This window comes from Pholcus phalangioides, unplaced genomic scaffold, assembly GCF_987345545.1.
Source record: "Pholcus phalangioides strain wild (caught in Gottingen) unplaced genomic scaffold, Ppha-v1.0 ptg000005l_1, whole genome shotgun sequence".
In the NCBI taxonomy this organism is placed as follows: Eukaryota; Metazoa; Arthropoda; class Arachnida; order Araneae; family Pholcidae; genus Pholcus; species Pholcus phalangioides.
Window position 1 is genome coordinate 10,304,630 of NW_028301598.1, and position 22,621 is coordinate 10,327,250.

General features: G+C 38.5%; 1 protein-coding gene across 1 annotated transcript in view; it reads left to right on the forward strand.

Annotated features, from left to right (window-relative positions):
• The window catches only part of LOC149086280 (leucine-rich repeat-containing protein 47-like), a 48,431-nt gene that overhangs the window by 17,432 nt on the left and 8,378 nt on the right, over window positions 1-22,621 (forward strand). Inside the window, exon 3 of the mRNA XM_089232308.1 lies at window positions 13,287-13,403. Coding sequence (XP_089088434.1) covers window positions 13,287-13,403 — 117 coding nt within the window. The remainder of the gene's footprint in view (window positions 1-13,286; window positions 13,404-22,621) is intronic.

The window sequence follows — 22,621 nt, forward strand, 5'->3', positions numbered from 1 at the left end:
ATCAATAAATACATTTGAACAAAAACCAACTTTTGCAATTTAATTATTTTTTGCTTAACTCAATGGATTACTGTGTGTTTGAAAATTCTTTTAATGTTATTATTAATCATATAATATATAAAGGTTTTTCTCCAGTTGCTTTCAGTATACTTAATTAGGAAGCTATTTTGCAAAAAGTAATAAAAATTAGGTGAATATAATGCATTTAATGAAGCATAAATAATGCAGATTAATTAGCAATGATTTACGATATACTGGGTGATTATAACTAAGGTTCTGATTTCAAAACATTAAAAAAAGAACGATTGTCAGAATGACTTGAAAATCGACATGAATATTCCTGAAAAAATTCAATTTTATTTGATAAAGGGGAAAAAATACTTAAAAATGTAAAATTAATGACATCATCCAACATGTGGGAAATTTGCTCAAAGAATGGAAACGATAGCCAGTCATGGCAGAATGATACCTTAATTATAGCATTTCACGAGTTCATAATTCATGGAAACATCACAAAAAACGAAGTAATTGAACAAATAACTACAACTTACTTAAGAAATGTAAAATATGTTGTCCACCGCGTGTTCTGGATATGAGAAGTTGAAAGCACAAAAATTCTTGTTCAACAACAGAATCGGAGTATGCCATGGTCATAATGTGGATGTGCTTGCAATTCAGCTTTATTAAACCAAACGTGTCCCCTCCCCCTCCGTTAATATTCCTGAGGAACTTCTAACATATAGGGAATGTGCTGGAGATTGCAATTCACCAAAGTTTGTAATCTGACCACTGTTCATAACATTTTGAGGTGCCCCCACAGCCAGAAGTTGCAAGGGTTAAGGTGCATCCTGTCAAAATGGGTCTTCAGCAGCTGCTTTGCTGGTATTGCAATGTGCATCTTGATAGAAGTTCTATCCACACACTGATGCTGTGGAAGTGCCGAAATGATGTGGTTGCACAAAATAGATTATATTGCTGGCCAAGTACAGCATCATCTACTTCCATTGCTTCAGGAGTATCCATGCAAATTTTCAAGTTATTCTGATCAGTACGTATTGTATAGTTTTGGAATCAAAACTTAAATTATAATCACCCTGTATATAGCTGATTATTTTTCATAAATCTGTTACTACTATACAGTAGAACCTTGATTAACTGGGCTTAACAGTGTGTGTGTGTGAAAGTATAAAAAAAAAAAAACAACTATTGAATATTAAGACTGGGAGATATACAGTAGGAGATGTGCTACTTCTTATGGGAAAGAAAATGAAAATGTATGCGAGGTAATGTAACTACTAGTACACTGGTCTTTGTCCTTTAAGGACAGCTGGTGTCTTTATTGGATTATAGGACCACCTGCCGCTAGCATGATGGTGTCACTACTGTAGCTGCTTCTTTGTGAAGGGAAAAAGAAACCCTGGGAGATAATACACCACTACATTTGAATGTGTGATGCAATCCTTATTCATGAATTCGCTAAAGATATATAGAGCATCAGAATGTAGCCAAAGGTTAGAAAATGCTGCAAGAATGAGGAATTTTGGCTTTTGTATATACACTGCTGGCCACCCAAATTGCAACACCAAGAAAGACAAGAGATATCGCAACAATATTTATTTTGTAGATAACATGTTGACCAAGCATCAAATGATTAAATTTATAGACTTCTGTGAAGTGTGGTTCCTGCCAAAATCAGTAGCCAGAGTAGCTGCCATTGTTGGAGATCACCGCTGCCACACGCCTCGGCATTGATTCAAAGAGACTTTGGATGTGTTCTTGGGGTACAGCAGACCAAGCAGCTTCCACGTGTTGCCAAAGTTGATCTGGTGTGGCAGCTGGGGATGTAATCTGGGTCAATCGTTGAGCAACCATGGACTACATGTTTTCTATCGGCAAAAGATCCGGAGAGCGAGCTGGCCAGGGAAGCAATTCAATCTGGCGATTGACGAAGAACCTTTGGACAATGCGTGCCACGTGTGGTAGCGCATTATCCTGATGAAATATGGCTGTGGGCAAGCCCTGAAGGTAAGGAAGGACAACTGGCTCCAACACCTCGGAGATGTAGCGCTGGCTTTTCAAAGTACCGGCAATGCGTACTAGAGGAGTGCGAGAGTGATATTCAATACCGCCCTATACCATAATACCCGGTGCAGGACCAGTGTGGCGGTGCATAACGCAGCTGTTCAGCATCCTCTCTCCACGGTGTCTCCAGACTCGAATCCGACCATGGTGGTGTTGCAGACAGAAGCGTGACTCGTCAGTAAAGACAATTTCATTCCATTGTGCCGTCCACATCCTTCTTTCATCACACCATTGGCGGCAGAGACGTCTGTGGTTCTGCGTCAAGGGTAGACGAAACAATGGACGTCTTACGGACAGACCACTCTGCTGTAAACGGCGTCGAATGGTACGCGCAGACATTGGATGATGCGGTACAGACTGAATGTGCTGTGCTATGGTTCGTGATGTGGCTGAGCGATCCGTCACTGCCATACGCACAATACGCCTGTCATCACGTGAAGTGGTGCACTGAGGTGGATGCGATCGAACACGTTGGTCTGTCGTACCCTCCTGCATCCAACAATCACATATCCGCATTACAGTTGTTTGGTTTCGTCCAACACGACTACCGATTTCCCTGAAAGATAATCCATAATCTCGGTAGGCCACTATCCTTCCTCTGTCGAACTCGGATACTTGATCAAAAGATGATCGTTGTTTTCTACGAGGCATAATTGATCGTTTTTTTTAAAAAACCACAAGAAAAACACCGCCGTACTTCAAATCGTCGAAATCTCCAAGCCTTCAATAGCGCTTTGAAGTGGCGCCACAGGCGCGCATGATGTGCATCTGCGCTGAAATTCTAATCATTTGCATGTCTCACCTCCGCTAATGCATGTTGTAAATTTCATATTATTTGCATGCTTCCTTCAGGGTGTTGCATTTACGGTGGCCAGCAGTGTAACTTTAAATAACTAAGATACTTCATATGAAAAATATATATATATTATGGCCACTTTTATGAGACTTTTTGAAAAAAACCACTTATAAAATCTTATGTCATTCAAAGATATACCATCAGAATGTACCCCAAGGATATAAAATATGGTAAAAATGAAACATTTTGGCTAATAATGAACCAATATGATATTTTTCAAGGGAAAAAAATGATATTTAGGCAACTTTTATTTGATTTTTTGAAAAAAACCACTTGGTTAAAACCAAGGTTTAAACCATAGTTTAAACCAACGTGGTTTAAACCAAACAACCCTGCCTTGAAGCCTTTCTTGCATATTTCATTCAGCTTGTTTCTTAATGTAATCCAGTTTTCCAGTTGTGTTAAGTTGACATCTGGAGGTTTGTATTTCTTCCTGTCAGCTTTTTTTGTTCCTCTATTTAGTATGGTTTGAAATCCATTTTCATTATCTTCTCCTTCATTATTTTGGTCACTTTCACTGTTTGAAGAATTCGTGCCAAAAACCAAATTTGGCGCTGACCCTTGTTCTCTCTTCCCTCTGGATGTCATTTGCTCAAAGATCATCTCTACTATGATTTTTTCTGTCTTCGTTGCTGTTTTCTTCATAATTATGTGCCCCAAGTCCAGAGTCAATTAAATGCACATTTGTATCCTCTTCTCTGTTTGCTCTACCCCATTAGAGTCTGTCATCTTGACCAAATCCGTTGGATTTATCCCTGTTTTATAGGTCAAAGCCGAGCAGTTTCCCTGTATGTGGATATTGTCATCTGATTTTTCACTTTTCTCACAATTTAAGTCATTATCCTTGTTTCCACTACCCGGATTAACCACTGTTTTCTGATTTTTTTTCATCTAAGAGACACTTTTTATTTTTTTCACTATTGCTCCTTTGTACCAATGTATATGAAAAGCGCTTAGGACTGAATACACCTTTTGACTTACCTGTTTCTCTTTCAGAGACTGACTCTGAACTAGAGAATTGTACATCTGGATTAACCTTGGTATCCCTTGCAACGCTTATCTTGCATTTCCCGGTTCTTTAACATTTTTTCCCCCAGTAACCATTGAATGGATGACAACAATGAAAGAGACAAGATTTTGATTAAACTATAAGCATTTATTCAATTATATATTAACTATTAATATGACGTTTTAACAACAATTATCACAATTAAACCTGTCTCCCAATATTATAACAGAATAATAAAACTGAACGGTCTCACCGCCATGTCCAGGTTTCCACGTATTAGTTCACATCATCCAATAGACACTCCCAGGTGTTTACCTCACAGCAGAAGACTCCCCGACACCAGCTTCAGACGGGCTTGGTGTCTCCAAACACACGTTGAGGTCACAGCTTAGCCACTGCGTAGGGAACAGGAGGCAAATGGCCACGGGTAGCCGGTCTGGCCACTAACCAATCCACAGGCGACGGGATCATGACGACGTTGGGTTTTCACGTGAAGTCCAGCGATGAGACAAGTGAGGTGCCAAGGGCACACCTCTACAATTTCAATTCATTGTTTTTGAGAGACGATCTAGCTCACTCCTCAACAGGGCATGACGCCTTAGTGATTAAGACAAGACGTTAGTTGGAAGTAGTAGAATCGGAGAATGAAGCACATCTCTATCTGGTTTTTATATAGGAGCATTTCCATAATGCTTTATGACAGAACCAATCACAAGATCAAAGGTGCGGTATTGAACTTGCATCTAATTTACATAATTTCATGAGAGAAAAGGAAATATTGTAAAAATTATAGTACTGAATCTGGCAACCGAACATAACAAATTGGAGATCTGGCCAGGATCCACAACTTTTAGGCCTATTGCACATTGTATAAGCTCATGACATTATAGGCCGTGAGATGGTCCTAGGACCCACCGATGTCATGGAGGTAAAATATATTGTACATTTATATAACACTTTGCTGAACATTTACATTATATTGCACTAATAAACTGAAGAGCCAAAAAAACTGGTACAGGCATGTGTATGCAAATAAAGAGATATAGAACCAATCAGGGTACAGCGCTGCGGTCGGCAACGCCTATATAACGCAACAAGTGTCTGGCATAGTTGTTAGATCGGTTACTGCTGCTACAAAGGCAAGTTATCGAGATTTAAGTGAGTTTGAACGTGGTGTTATAGTTGGCGCACGAGAGATGGGACATAGCATCTCCGAGGTAGCGATGAAATTTGGATTTTCACGTATGACCATTTCACGAGTGTATCGTGAATATCGGGAATCATGTAAAAAATTAAATCTACGACATCGCTGCTGCCGGAAATGAGCATGCAAGAACGGGACGACTGACGAGAATCATTAAACGTGACACGCGTGCAACCCTTCCGCAAATTGCTGCAGATTTCAATGCTGGGCCATCAACAAGTGTCAGCATGCGAACCATTCAACAAAACATCATCGATATGGGTTTTTGGAGCCGAAGGCCCACTCGTGTACCCTTGATGACTGCACGACACAAAGCTTTACGCCTCGCCTGGGCCAGACAACACCGACATTGGACTGTTGAGGACTGGAAACACGTTGCCTGGTCTGACGAGTCTCGGTTCCAATTGCTTCGAGCTGATGGACGTGTATGGGTATGGAGACAACCTCATGAATCCATGGACCCTACATGCCAACAGGGGACTGTTCAAGCTGGTGGAGGCTCTGTGATGGTAAGGGGCGTGTGCAGTTGGCGTGATATGGGACCCCTGATACGTCTAGATATGACTCTGACAGGTACGTAAGCATCCTGTCTGATCACCTGCACCCATTCATGTCCATTGTGCATTCCGACGGACTTGGACAATTTCAGCAGGACAATGCGACACCCCACATGTCCAGAATTACTACAGAGTGGCTCCAGGAACACTCTTCTGACTTTAGACACTTCCGCTGGCCACCAAAATCCCCAGACATGAACATTATTGAACATATCTGGGATCCCTTGCAACATGCTGTTCAGAAGAGATCTCCACCCCCTCTTACTCCTACGGATTTATGGACAGCCCTGCAGGATTCATGGTGTCAATTACCTCCAGAACTACTTCAGACATTAGTCGAGTCCATGCCACGTCGTGTTGCAGCAATTCTGCGTGCTCGTGGGGGCCCTACATGATATTAGGCAGGTGGACCAGTTTTTTTGGTTCTTCAGTGTATATTCTTTTAATTAACATAAAGTTTGACGACAGCGACTCGACGCGGATCCCACCGACAAGCCATGGGAACCCCCCCCCAGAGGGAAAGCGAACGTAACTAGACAAGCTATTGGGATCTCTGACATGGATGTAAAGCGGAATTTATATGGGACATTGGCAGCCCAACCTCTGGCCCCATTCTCGCCCGATGGCTAGGAGACCCCACCCCCCGACCGTCAGACTAAGCGAACTAACTGGCCCGAACCCGATCTCCAGCGGAAGCCTCGGGTGGTTTCCGGTAGCCAACGAACCCTGGGGTCTAAACAAGATTAAATGAACATAAGGATTGTAAGAGATCCCAGGTCGTCATGTTACACCCTAACAACTTTGGATTTTTTCCTATCCTTCTTACATGGAAGTTTTGTGATTACAGTGATTTCTGAAGAAAATCACTACTCTATTTATGAGATCCATTTGTTTCTTTTCCTTACTGCTCTTAGGGTCATTACACTTATAATATAAATCAATTAACCTTCTGATCCTTACTGGATCACTACAAATAGAACTTCCAATAGGCAAGTTCTCTTCATGTTGTCTATTTAATTCGACCACCAGAGTCAAAATTTTCAAACACAATTTCATGAAAATTGTCGGCGGCCTGATTAGCATGTCTAGCAACTGTAATTAAATTTGACCATGCTGCCTTAACATTTACAGACAAAGTGCACAAACGAAACCCCTTTCCATTTTAATTTACTTCCCAACAAAGTATAGATATCCATTGGGCGCTCTAAATAACTATTACACTTACCCCTTCGAAGCTTGTGACCAGTCCATTCTTTTGCAGAAACACCGTCAGTGTCACTCTCTCCTGACTTCGGTAACGTTAAAGTATTGTCCCCGGCGACGACTTCCTTTCCTTTGCGTCCCGTCCTTTTACGATCACCGCCTCTGAAAAAAATAATTTGTGATAACTGTCCCGGCAGTGATCTCAGCAGCTTGCACGTCTCTAACTAGAAAGTCCGGCCTTCCACCTGAACTTCGTGATGATAGGATCCGGCACTTTATTTCGTTTGCATCCAGCTTGTGCTTTTGATGGCGAGAAAAAATTTGCGACTGTTTCAGTCAGCAAAACGGACGAGAATGACAAAACTTGTGTTGGAAAGAATGTTTGGTCGTAGGTGCTTTAGAAGTTTTGATACAAAGAGGTGTTACAGTAAGGTTTAAAAAAATTTTTAATGAGTTCATAAAACAAATGCAAATTACATGAGTAACATTTATTACAAGAAAACATTTACAAAAATGACATTAATATTATCATATTTCAAATAGTGTGAAAATAATTATCACTATCGAATTTCAGCATAGCTTTGAGACTGTTTGGTTTTTCATGCAGCCTTCTCTTTTTTTTTTTGCACAATGTGGCTGAAGTTTCTGTAACAGCCTTGACTGCCTTTTCAACAGTTTGTGTGTCACGTGGCGGACATAGTAAAGGCAGTTCTCCTGATTTTTGGACGACAAACAGATATCTTCGTCAGGTATGAATTTCAATATTGGTGGATCAGATATGTTCTCCTTCTGCCAGTCAATGAGATCGATGGAAGATGATACATCAAATTTTACAATAGGAAGTTGAAACGGTCGGAGTCTATTTTTCTGAAAGTGGTGGGCTGCTAGTTCACGGATATGTGGTGGGCTGCTAGTTCACGGATATGTGGTGGGCTGCTAGTTCACGGATATGTGGTGGGCTGCTAGTTCACGGATATGTGGTGGGCTGCTAGTTCACGGATATGTGGTGGGCTGCTAGTTCACGGATATGCGGTTCAAAGTCAGTCAGCATTGCAATCTGGAAATTTTCAGGGTGTGTGAAGTAAGTGTTTCTTTGAGAGAGAAGAATTACAGGATATATTTTCCCTTTCAGTTCTGTGGGCAAATACCTAGTGGCAGAGATGAGCTTGAACAGGTGCTGTTTTCCATGTTTACTGGAAGGTTGACAACATACGTTGCTGGAATTATTTTTTCAGAGGAAGATTCCATCATACAAACGTAGAATTTGATTAGCACAAGTTAGCCATTGGGCGTGGGACATTTTGCTTTGTGATTTGTTTGCTAAATCCTTAGGAAATATGAAAAAAAAAACTGTTGAAACTGCTGAGACTATTCTGCGCAAAAATGTTTGGTCTGTGCCTTGAATAGCAGACTTGGGTAACTCTGTTCGAATAACTTGAAACGAAACACCGGTTTTTTTTCACATATTTCTATATCTTTACCGATTTTCCCTGAAAATGTTTTGGGTCTCTGTACAGCCATCAATATGTAGAAACAAGTGTCCGAAGGGTAATTCGTTCATATGCAGTAGGCAGATAATCCACCGCAATGGATTATCTAACCTTTTTTCAAGCAGAAGCATGACATCTCCATATTTACTAATGTTCACATCACACCCAACTGCCACTAAGTCTCCATAGATACTTCTGATTTCAGGAAGAAATCAAAGTTTGTTTTCTTTCTATGTAATGAGATGTGCAGAAGCGGGTGTTTAGACTCTGGTTCCCATTACCAATGAAATATGCTCTTCCAGAATACTCTACACATTTTTTCATCCTTTTCTGATATAATTAAAGTTTTATTTATCCTCCCCCATCTGTCCGTCGAAGTATGAAGCATTTATATGTAAGACTTTGGTCGTTCGTTGGTTGATTAAGAAGCTTTTCTCTCGGACAGGTTCTTTTTGTATTTGGGGCAAATGCACTCTTCGATGTTCTTACACTTGCAGGATGAAATGTCAAACAATAATTTATGGCAAAACTCTTCCAATTGCTTCTTCAGTATTTTAGGGTGCGATTTTAAAAGATTGTTGCATTTCATACATGATGCGCTTTCAACATCGCTTTCACTCGTTTATGTTGGACAGAAGGAATGGAATCTCTTTACCATATTTCTTCAATTTTTGCCACAACAATGTCCTCCATTTCTTTATACGTGGGCTCTTTATTAATTCCATTATCACATTTTATTTTATGACTGTGGCCGCGGTAGCCCAGGTCGATACTCGCCTAAAGTACCAAAGGATGTTTAGAGGTGTCGCGAGTTTGATACTCAGTTTACCCTTGTCAGAAAAATTTCCTGACGCGGGTAAAAAAAACAAAAAAAAAAAACTGAGAGTAGACCACAGGGAAAAATTGTCACTGCAAGGAGTCCCCCATTGAGGGATTAGCACACCAACTGCTCGACGAGTATAAGAACAAGCCTGCCATTCGGAATCGGCAATAAATTGTGGTCCCAGTCTAAGCCCTTGTGTGCAGAAAATGACAGTGGTGCGACAAACATAATCAAATGATTTTATGACGGTTCTACGCATAGAACTTCATAACATCTTTGTGTAACATATTGCTTTTAATGTCACTTGAATCACAAAATAACTAACATTTCAATTTTGAACGAGTACAATCCATGATGAAAATGATACAAAAGAGCGCAACACAACCTCGCCTTATTGCAGCCATAGTTATACTGAGAAACATGGGTATCGCATGTGCACACGTAGGGTTTTCATAGACTCTCCCCCACTCTACCCATCCATCTACTCCTCACACCTACAACATGATGAATTGTGTGTTTGTAGAAGGTAATGTAATTGGTTGAAACCCTAACTGAAATTTACCTTGAAAAAAAAAATCTAAAAAAATCAAAATATTAATATCGATCCGGATATCAAGCAGTTACAATTATCAGAATATTAAAAAAAATCATGTGTGTTATTTTGAGACCATTTAGTGCCTTTTTATTGCTGTACCCCTTGAAAAATGTGAATTTTATTTTTTGACCCTCTCTAATATACACTCACAAGGGTTGGGATTGCATTGAATATTCATGAATTATTAAGTGACTTTGGCTCCCTGAAGCAACTTTCTGAGGTCACAAAGCTTTCTAGGTTCCAGTGCTAATGACATTATATTTAATGAACTTTTTCAATTAAAATTTCAAAAATAATTAAAATCAAATTTTTTGAGTGATTTTTTTTATTATACTAAGATTATATATACTGTCCTATTACACTGAAGAGCCAAAAAAACTGGTAAACCTGCCTAATATCGTGTAGGGCCCCCACGAGCACGCAGAATTGCTGCAACACGACGTGGCATGGACTCGACTAATGTCTGAAGTAGTGCTGGAGGTAATTGACACCATGAATCCTGCAGGGCTGTCCATAAATCCGTAGGAGTAAGAGGGAGTGGAGATCTCTTCTGAACAGCACGTTGCAAGGGATCCCAGATATGTTCAATAATGTTCATGTCTGGGGATTTTGGTGGCCAGCGGAAGTGTCTAAAGTCAGAAGAGTGTTCCTGGAGCCACTCTGTAGTAATTCTGGACGTGTGGGGTGTCGCATTGTCCTGCTGAAATTGTCCAAGTCCGTCGGAATGCACAATGGACATGAATGGGTGCAGGTGATTAGACAGGATGCTTACGTACCTGTCACCTGTCAGAGTCGTATCTAGACGTATCAGGGGTCCCATATCACGCCAACTGCACACGCCCCATACCATCACAGAGCCTCCACCAGCTTGAACAGTCCCCTGTTGGCATGTAGGGTCCATGGATTCATGAGGTTGTCTCCATACCCGTACACGTCCATCAGCTCGAAGCAATTGGAACCGAGACTCGTCAGACCAGGCAACGTGTTTCCAGTCCTCAACAGTCCAATGTCGGTGTTGTCGGGCCCAGGCGAGGCGTAAAGCTTTGTGTCGTGCAGTCATCAAGGGTACACGAGTGGGCCTTCAGCTCCGAAAGCCCATATCGATGATTTTTCGTTTAATGGTTCGCACGCTGACACTTGTTGATGGCCCAGCATTGAAATCTGCAGCAATTTGCGGAAGGAATGCACGTCTGTCACGTTTAATGATTCTCGTCAGTCACGTTCTTGCATGATCTTTTTCCGGCCGCAGAGATGTCGTAGATTTAATTTTTTACCGGATTCCCGATATTCACGATACACTCGTGAAATGGTCGTACGTGAAAATCCAAATTTCATCGCTACCTCAGAGATGCTATGTCCCATCTCTCGTGCGCCGACTATAACACCACGTTCAAACTCACTTAAATCTTGATAACCTGCCATTGTAGCAGCAGTAACCGTTCTAACAACTATGCCAGACACTTGTTGTGTTATATAGGCGTTGCTGACCGCAGTGCCGTACTCGTCTTTATTTGCATACACATGCCTGCACCAGTTTTTTTGACTCTTCAGTTTATTGGGGTGGGGGGGGGGTCTCCCAGTGGCAAAGCTAAACATTCATCACTACTGACAAGCTTTAAGCCAATGTTGGCATGTCTGCCTAGGTGTTATATTTTAAAAAAGATCAGTAAAAATAACTACGGAATAATGAAAAGAAAATCATTTTTACTCACACAAAATATTTGCATTATATACAGTAATAATTTTATTTTTTAAAGGCCTACATATAGAAAAATGGCACAGATAATGTTCTCCTGGTTATCCAGCAATTTTGATTTTCTGACTTTCAAAAACCAATGTTATGGGCAGTGTCTGACATTAAAAGCTATGGCTATTATACCAAGGTCTGAAAGCTGAAACACACTACATTGATGTGAGCGATGTGATAATCACCGCTCATGAGTATAGCGTGTTTTGGCCTTGACTTTCAAACTGAGCACAACTCTGGTCTGTCAGCGTGGTCAATTCACTACCTATTGAGTTGTGCCAAAAGTGTCAATGTGTGTACCTAACAGTCTCAGTGGAATTTGATTTTGATTGTTTGATTTTTCAGTGCTGCCATTTGGCCTTGAATGTATGTTCATACCTCAGCTGATGAATTTTTTTAGGTTTTTCCGTCTCTGTTAAAGAAAACTTATTCGGTTAACAAACATTTTAGTTGATATTCTACTATGTTCACAAAGTTTCAAAACTTATTTTATTACAGAAGAATGAATACAGATAGAACCTGTTTATTTGATGTTTTGTTTGAAGTAACGACCCAGTGAAATTATGTATTTTTGCTTTTTATACAAAAAACGCAAATGCGGATTGTGTGCCCTTTTTGTCGCATCTTCCAGTGCCTTTGTCGCTGCTCGCCTTCATAACTTGAGCATTGTTGCCCCTGAAGCAAATTCTTTATCTCTGGAAAAAAGTCACATGGGGCAAGATCAGGGGAATAAGCTGGTGTGGAATATTGGAATAGGTTACTATGAGAAATGGTTTGATTTGTTCCAAGTAATGCCAAAAATTTAAAGGTAAGTTTTAAAAAATATTCAAGGAAAACCGTAAAAAAAACTAAAACTGACAGGTGGCTAAAACTAAGTAACGACACGACTAGATAAACAGTACATGAGAATTTATAAGATGAAAAACTGGAGATCTTTTTATTTTACGCTATGTACACAACCCAGTCGGATTTGTTAGTGTCCCTGTCTATTTATAATTTGATTACCTCATTTTTGTGTCTCATGTACAGTGAAACCTCTCTTTTGCGGACACCAGAGAGACGAAAAAAATTCATCCGTAAAAGAGGGGTGACCATTGTTTGAAATTCACACTTTTATTGCACACTGAAATTATTATTTTGCCATAAAAGAGGAGTGATTACACATGAGGGGTGTCAATTAAAAAGGGTTTTACTGTATTCAGATAGAAAAGATAGGTTCATAGAATGTTCTCTCGGACAGTTCAGTTCGGTATCAAGAGTCTCACTATATTCACTGAAAACATTCAAGTATAGGTTTATTTTTTCTCAGTACTTTTTCTCTTAGCTTAATCGTTCATCTTACATGAAATTGCTCATCATCTTTTTCTGAAAAAGCGGTGTATCTGGAAAATGATTCCTTGGTGGGGAAATAAATTAATCTGCTTGAGTGACAACAACCCATTGTATTCTATTTTGATTGACAAAAATATAACTGTGGATATGGCCGTTTTGTGTTAGCTCATACATTCATATCAACTAGAATGTTTGTTAGCTGAGGCAGAAAAACATTGAGAAAAAGAAAAATCTGTCAGCCGAAAAATTTGTTAGCTGGAATGTTTGTTAGTCAAGGTATTACTGTATATATTTATGTACGCAAATTTATCTGTTATTGATACACAGGGTCTCATTTTTATTGTCTTGTTTTTTCTTTTTGTAAAGTATAATTTTTCCCTCATTTCAGACAAAGCTACACGAAACTGTTTGTGAGAAGAGACAAGCAGCCACGATAGCAACTCATGATTTGTTTAAAATCAAGGGCAATCTCTTTTATGATGCTGAAGAACCTGATAAATTCAAGGTGATATTTTCCTTTGATACTTTACACAACACATGCTCAAGCCATAGCTCGTTATCCCCTTCAATGTGGTTTCCAAACTCAATTTTTTTACAATTAATGAAAATATATATAATGACATACTCATTTCTGGAATGGTTTCTTTGGTGAATTCTAAACAAATTAATGTTAGTAAGATTAATCAGATTGTTTGGCCAGCAGGCAAGTTTTTCTAGAAAATGAAGGACGGCCGCATAAGTCTTGTTACCTTTAAAAGCCAGTTTAATTTCCAATGTTTAATGCTATTTCTCTGTTCACCATACACTTTGTTTAGACTCTGATTAAACAATAGTTATCCTGATTGGGACTATATTTGCTGATTCTGCTATAGTTTCCCAAAGCTGAAAACTGAACATTAGTCCAACAGAGATTGGGTGCATGCAGAGCAATGATTCTAGCTTTTGAAGTTATTGTTACACCATCTGAATATTTATTTTTGAAGTGTGCATTACGAACAATTTTATTTCATTGTGACCTGTAACAAACCTACAGAAATAAGCCGACCTGTTGTCTTTGACGGGTTGAGCAGATACAGGCTCTTCGAGCAAGGTGGGCAAATCACAGAGGGTGCGTTAAGGGAATGGGGACCACGACAATATTTCATTGCTGCTCTCCCACTTATAGAATTGCTTTAGTGACAATAATTGTGAAAAATAGTTTTGTTTTTATTTTTGATTCTACTTCAGAGCCATCCAATATGTATCCATAGAGAGCTCCATATGGATCGTGCATGAGCTTCAGTTAACTACTTCCTGACCTAGGGCAGTTTCACACAAACTGTGGGTTGCGACCCTCTAGGGGAGTTGCGTCAATGAACTAGGAGGGGGGGGGGAGGAGTTGCAAGAGATTCTCCAAAATAAAAACTTCCAAATAAGAAATTCATTTTTATTTAAAAACTAGCTATAATACCCGGCGCTGCCCGGGTTTTCTTCAATGAGGCTTTTTTGGATCACGTGATATCTCCCTCTCTTTTTCTTGAGGGACATACAAACCGTGTCCAAGTCAACCAATATGGCGACCTGCGCGATTCATGAAATAAACAAATCTAGATTTACACAGAAACGTAGAAATGAATATATATTTTTCTTTTTTTAAGGGGCGCTAGGTATCTCGATCCCACCCCCCCCTGAACTTCAAGTTATCCATCTGTCTGTTCCAGCTTCAAAAAATGATTAATTAAAGCTGTGGAATTTTTTCGATGCACTTTTCACGGGCTCATAACTAATTTTAAAATACCCTAACCCACATGAATTTATGCAAATAAATATCAAAAGAGACAATATGGAGACATTAATGTTCATACTTGAGAAGATATAAATGAAATCAATGATATTGCTCGAATATCCAACTCAAAAGTATAGGTTTGGCTAATTACTTCATATTTAATCTCCTGGGCTTCGTATATCTCTAAGCGAACTGAATGTTTCAAAAATCGAGAATTCAATACAATTTTGAAAATTATTGATGGGGCGGAAAATCCCACTAATTTCCGCATTTCTACAGTAAAATCGACAATTTTAGCACTGATTTCTATGAGGATCACCCTTTTCCTAACCCTCAAAGTGATGATGATTATGATGTCTATTCAAAAAGCCTCATTACTGAGAGTATATTAAAAATGTGGCAAACCATTATAAAGGCATAAACTATTATACATATACTAACAGGATTAAAGAAGTGACAAACCGTTGTAAAAGCATATACACGTCTGAAACGCATTGCTAGGGAACCACGGTAACCAAAGTAAACGTTCGGAAAGTGATTGTTGAGGCCCAAAAACCATTGTTGCCGGACAGTTTTTTGCCCATTTGGGGCATTTGCCCTGGGCTGACGAAATTTTAAAGTAGTCTATCGTTCAAGTCGGGTCCCATTTGGTATATGTGCAAAATTTGGCGACGATCGATCTAAAATTGTAGATTTGTATTGAGAACATACACACACACACACAGACAGACAGACAGACAGAAAATCAATTTTATATATATAGATATGTCAACTAAAGAATGCCGTTATTCAGCTTAGCTAATTACCATGTATCATACAATTCAATTTTATCAAATTCTACTTGTACAAGAATCAATATATCAACTCTGTAATGCCAGAATGATGAATGTGGAATGTCCTTGCAAAAATTGAACGTAGAAAATGACGTTTGCAGGTCTCACAGTGCTCCTATTTTCCCTACTTTCCTAATTTTTAGAAATGTCCTATTTTCCTACTTTTGCCACAATCGTCCTTTTGTACTCTGTATGTTCAGTTGTATGTAACCATATCCAAAAGATATCTCACATTAGAAGAAGCTGTAGGCTATTTAGAAAACTCTTAGATATATGCCAATTACTTGCTACTGAAAATGGGAATATCACGGATGAAGATGTTATTATTGAAAATGATCTAGTGACAATAGTTCCAGCTGATGTATGTGGAATGCTAGATCAACTAGGGTCACAGATTTGGGAATTCTCATTGATGAGCGACTTAGGTTTTTCTGAACATTGTTCAGCGGTGGTCAAAAAAGCGAATAGAATGCTTAGTCTCATTTTCAAAAAGGTCTCTTCGCGTTCTCCTAAAGTCATTCTTCCGCTTTTTCGAGGCTTAGTTCGTCCTGGACTGGAGTATGCTGTAAGGTTTTGAAGACCATACCTACAGAGGGACATGCACTTGGTTGAAGGGGTGCAGAGAAGAGCTACGCGTGCCCTTATTGACACACAGGGCTTGAGTTATGAAGAGAGACTTCATTTTTTGAATATGTTTACATTGGATGAATGGTCGAGGATATATGATCGAAGTGTTCAAAATTTTCAATGGGATGGATAGGATGGACCATGAACTTTTAGTACACCGCCAATCGACTGCTTTTACAAGGGGACACCAGTATCGATTGGTGAGGGACAATGCAAGGTTATGGTGTCGCAGGGAATTTTTCTCCAATAGGGTTGTTAATAAATGGAATAGCTTACCCCCGGAGGTAGTAAATTGTAACACAATTGACACGTTTAAAAAGAAATACGATAAACATGTTGGGGTAAATCGAGAAGCTATCCATTCTTAGAATAAGACAACCATAAGTATTCTTTATGGGCGTTGTATAATATTTTATCATGTGTATATATTGTTTATAATTTGTGGGCATTTTGTCTGTTGTGGCGTTGTGTTTGTATATATTTTGCAAATAGGATGAGGTATTAGAAACTCCCAAAACATATTCTTGAAAAGCTGTAAGGTAGAAAAAAGAAACAAAAAATAAGTGCAACACTCATGTGAAAGTTTCAATAAAAGGTAAGACAGTTTTGAGCAATCGGAAAAAAAAAAACCCATTGCATTGGATAAAAATTTTTTTCCTAGAATCCAATTAAAACCTCAGTTCTGGATTTCATTAGAAAAGATTTGCCGTATGACCATTATAACACATTGGATAGTTCATTCAGAGTGGCAACAAGCAGATCATATATCTCGCATGTGGAATTCCTAAGAGACAATGAACCTTCTACAGATGAAGGAGGGGTTAATTATTCATCCAGGTTCATGGTGTCAACTGAAAAAAGATGCCAGGTCATCTGATTGCTATTATATTGTGTCTGCGACGCAAGGACTGGGTGCAGTTTGCCGAAAAACACTAAATGCTACCAATGTTGCAAACGGGTCCATCAAAGATGTTTTCGTTCTTTTATCACGGACATTAGAAAAAAAAATTGAATTTTCTGCACAGAAAATTCAAATTTCAATCAAAATATTCCAGAAATAAGAAATTGCGATACCAGTTTCCTCTTTTGCCTCTCCTCGTGGAAAACAAAGAAAAACATTTTTTCTTCAAATTTCAAAGTTGATATATAGGGGTGCAGAAGAATTTTGAATTCCAAGTTTCAAAACAATAAGTGATTTTGTTCATATTTCGACCTTTAAACGGTTAAAGAATACATGTGCTCAAACCATGGCCCAAATGTGGCCTACCTCAAGTGTCCCTGGTGCACTTACAAATAACTTAAGTGGCTCGCAGTACATTCTTACTTCAATTATGTAGCCTGAGTAAAATTTCCAGATCACTTGTGACCCGCAGCACATTCCCAGACCACCCAAGTAACCCACGAGACATTCCCAGATCACCTAAGTAACCCGTGGCACATTCACAGATCACACAAATAACCTGCAGCACTTTTCTAGACCACTTAATTATGTGACCCATGACACGTTTTCAAATCAATGAATTGGCCCCACACTTTTAATGGTTCAGTTAATTGGAAATGTGCTGCAAGTCATTCAGGTGGTCTGCGAGTGTGCAGCGGGCCGTTTGAGTAATCTGGAAATGTGTGCAAGCCACATGAGTCATCTGGAAATGTGTTAAGAGCACCACTAAAATCATTATAAAAAATGCATAGGGCCACTTAAGTAAACTGTTAATATATTGCAGACCATTAGGTGATCTGTGTGCTGTGAGCCATATGGTGTAACTTCAGGAGGTGCTATATCAAGGGTGTTCAACATTCAGTAGGTTCATTGATTTTGAAATGGGTCACAGATCACTTGATTGAGTGATCTGAAACAGTACCGTGGGCCACTTAAGCTGACTTGTAAATGTGCCTTGGCGAATTGAGTACTCTGGACTGTGCTGCGGTGATCTGTAAATTTTCTGCGGGTCACCTAAATGATCTGGGAATGTGCCACAGCACACTTGAAGAATGTGGAACTGTGGCACATGTTGCTTGAGTGATCTTTAAAAGATTCATGGATCAATTGAGTGCTCATGAACTATGGCGCTGTGATCTGTTGTTGTGCTGCGACATATTTACTGATCTGGGACTGTGACGCGAGTTACTCGAATGACCTGAAACTGTCGCGGGGTCTCTTGAATGATTAATTGGACTTTTCAAGTAACAATGGAAATTTTATTAATTTCTTTTTAGTTTTGCTATTTACATTGTTTTTGATCCCACATTCTGTGGAAATGAAAGATTTTTAAATTTGTCAGAACTTTTTGAGTTTCTTAAAATATCATAGATAATACTATAACTCAAATATATAAGGTGTGAATTTCAATGGCACAACATTTTTAAATGCTATAATTTTGGAATTCTATTTTTTTCCTATTTTTTGTCAATGTTCTTATTTTTCCTACTTTTTTCTCAAATTTTCACTTCGAGGCCTGCGTTTGAATGTTCACTCCACCCGTGTTACTCTATGGTATTATTCTAACGTGCGTTTCAATAGGGATACACATTTGTGTTTCAGGCACAAGTAAGATAGTGAAACAAGGTATCCAAACAGCTGATTAAAAAAAAGGGAAATTTGTGTTTTTAGTGCATGTGGCGGACAATATCTAGTTAGTACTTTTACAGGGCGACTTAAAGAGAATCGCCAGATATTTCAAAATTGCATATTTCTTGATAATTAAAAACATAGGATAGAATGATAAGTAATATGTGAATGTACGGGGAAATGTGTTCAGAGATGCCACTGTATTCTAATTTACCTGGGTCTTCAAAAAACCTGGGTCCCCTTTGAGTGAAAATGGGTCCTTCTTGAAAAAAATTACCTTTAAAAAGTATGCCCCCCCCCTTTTTTCCCCCCATAATTCACTGGTATCTCCATGAATTATTTTTCCAGCATACTGCAGGTCTTTGATCACCTGCTTTCATCCCTTCCTTGAGACAGAACGGTGGGCCATGTTCTGGGTAGTAGGAGGAGGTATCTCTGTAAATCAAATAATTCATTTATAAAAACATGTTCTATCAAAGGGATCATTTACTTGATCTACTGGTAGGAAAATGCTTGCAAAGAAGCCCATTAACACTGAGAATTTAACATATGGAATGCAGCACATATAACAAATCTAAACCAAATATACAGTTGATCCTGTTTATAACGTTCCCATTTAGAACGTTTTTCCACATAGTACAACTGATTTTCGTGGTCCGAACTCTAAGTAATTTTTATTAAGATTTCCCGTTTGAAGTGTTTTCCTGCTTACAACCTTTTTATGACAGTTTTTGAAAAACATTATAAGCAGGATCCACTGTAATTAAAAGTTAGAGAAACACATTTATATATTTACTAATAGATTGATTTATTAATTCCCTTCCGATTGATTTTTCATTTCTTTAAAAAAATCTTTAGCTATTTCAATAATATCTTCTAATTTAAATTTAAGAAAAGCAAATGAAATTTTCTCTCTCAGTACACACTCTCTCAGACACTTATCTTCCGATTCTCTATTCATATGAGCAAGGATTTCATACAAATCCTTTCGAAGCAATTTTCTGGTAGAATGATTTTATTTTCCCTCCCTGATGGTCCACCGCTCTCATCTGTGACCATTTAACTGCCACATATTTTCACACTCACTTGAATATTGAAGCTATGTCAGATTTATATTGTGAAACTCGTGCGCTTGTGTGTGCCCAGCATTTAGCATGTTTTGTGTTCAGTAGGTGGTGCCATCTATCTATAGCCGCAACTAGATACTTTCTCAAACAGGGCAAACACACATTTTGGCCCCCGTGTAATGTAGAAGCAGTTATGAAGGGTGAATAGAGCCTGGGGGGGGGGGAAACACTAGACCTGCCTCCTCAGTTGCGACCTTGCATCTATCCTCAAAATTGGTAATGCATGGATGTGAAATTTAATGTATACATATTATTTGTGCTGTAGGTTTGTGTGATTGTTGTGGCAACCAGAGCTTTTTCAAAGGAATGATTGACTCAAAATTGGAAACCTTAGAAAATCGTATTTTTAGCCGATTACCACTGTGCAATCGCAGATTCTAAACCCAGATTTCACCAAAGGCAAAATCTGGGGGTATGGGGGCCCGTGCTCCCCCCCAAAAATGAAAAATGAAAAATATTTTTGTAGAAAATTAAAATATATATTGGAAAAAGTCGTACTATGTTTTCGAGCATAGTGACCCACAATTTCTGTGGAAGCAATCCTTATGCACCTCCAAAAGCCGATTCTGCATACACACCAGTGATTTTTACAATGAAATGCGGTGACTGCCACATAGCAGCTAGATGATAAAACTGGATATTCAAGGTAGAGTTTTCACAGATTCATTTTTTTTTCTGAACGATCTCGGAAAATGTTTTACACTTTAAACAGGCATTCCAAATCCTTTACGATTTTTCAAAAAATGTGCATTTGCAATCTTGTAAGAACAAGGCAAATTTACGCCGCATAGACTGCTGTCTTTGAATGCTGGCAGATAGCAGCAAAAGTTCCGTAATTTTCTATATGTAACCTGAGGGGAGAAAATTCGCAGGAGGGTAAAAACTCTGAAATTCTCTTTGAAAATTCTGTACATGGCCCCTCATGGGAAGTTAAATATCTTCAACAACCCATGTGTATATCAATACAGTATAGTATACAAAGTAGAAAAACCACTTTTTCAAGGTCACACGATCATGATAGACTAAAAAAAAAAGGGGGGGGGGAAAGTTAGGTTTTTCTCTCTACTTTTTTCATCTTGGAACTAGGAAAGAACGCGTCCCTCAGAACGCGTGAACCAAATTTTTATGCATCCTTTTTCGAAATTTTGCGTATTTGACGCGTTATAGCGCCTCTGGTGTCTGTTATATGAACAATTTTGTTAATGGTCAATTTCAAGTGTAGAATCATTTTGAAATCGGATGACTCTTTCTTAATAACCCTGTATATATACGAACATCAAGGACCATACACCTCGCTATACTTCCACCTTGCATAAAGAAACTAAGCACATCAAAAAAACAAAGTAAATATTTATATTAAAAAAATTGAATATCTTTGGAAATAAATATAACCTAATTAAAATCGAAACAAGCATTCCGGAAAATGCTTTTGCAACAGCATATTTACTACCGGTAAAATATCAATGTCCCGGAAAACCAGGTAATATGGTCAGCTTTTAAAGGGGGGTCCCATGAAATTTTTGAAAAGGGGGGGTCAGCTTGGAATTGAAGAGCCTGTATCTGTGTCAGCTTCCATTATGAAGAGGCCATTGTTCTTAATAGCTCCAATCTTAATAAATTAAGCCACTGAAATATGAAAAAATATGCAAGAGTGAATATAGAGGTCCAAAAGTACCCTCCCCTCTTGAAAGTCGATTTATATTGTTTTCTTTCAGATAATTAGTTTTTGGTAATCTGAGGTGGCTTCAGTTTTGTTGACCTCAAAATATTGAGACTTTGCTGTAATCTATTTCTTGAAGATTGTTAAACTCTAATCAGTATATTTTTGTTCATCTAAATATTTGTAGAGGACAGAATGAATGAAAACAAAATAATTTTTCACCAAGGAAAAAATTCATGATAGGTTTTACATCAAATTTTTCGTTAAAGCCATGCCATACAAATGTAGGAGATTGAAATTAACGATTCTGCCAAAGCAGGAATTATATCATTTTTTAGGTTATTTGTTGGAGGCGGGGAGTGTATGTGGATCATTTGGTTTATTAATTTTTCTTTTGCTTAGTTTGAGGGTTTAACAAGTAGACTAGTCATTAAAAACTTTTGCCTGGATGGAAAAAATAGTTTTTTATTTACATCTTCATGATCTTACATAGACAGTAATTGACATTTATCATTCAAAATTATGGTGCACATTTTGTGTGTAGGGGAAACAAAAGTTTACATAACAAAACAGTTGATCGCATAGGCCTATTCTATGTTTTGTGATTCTGATGCCACCAAATAGCATTCCATAGCTGCCAAGTCTCCGGAATTTTAGCTTCATCACTCGACCTCCTGAAAAGGTCTTAAATCTTCCAAATTTTAAAGAAAATCACAAAATGCCTAATTGTCCCTAAAAATTCTGTACTTGATTTAAAAACAATCCCCGCTTCTGAAAACAATCCCTAAGGAATTTCTTGTGGGGCAAAAAGTCTTTTGCCTCTGTTTTTTCCTTTTTGAAATGACGTCACACGTCGTAAATGGGGGAATAGTGGGAAATTTCTTTTTTAAGGAAGTTTTACAAACCCTCTGATGGTAACAAAAACAGTTGTTTGTCTTACCATGACGGGAAATAGCTAGGCAGCCAATAGTCTTGGATAATAATTGAAGATTACAGTGACACACATGTGGTCAAAACTTCCTCTTTAGTTGAAGTTACGTACGTGCGATATAACAAAACATGAATACTGATGAGCAAAAAATATTCAATCAATTTTAAAGATACTTATTCCAATGAATTTTCTTTCAAACGTTCCAGAAAAA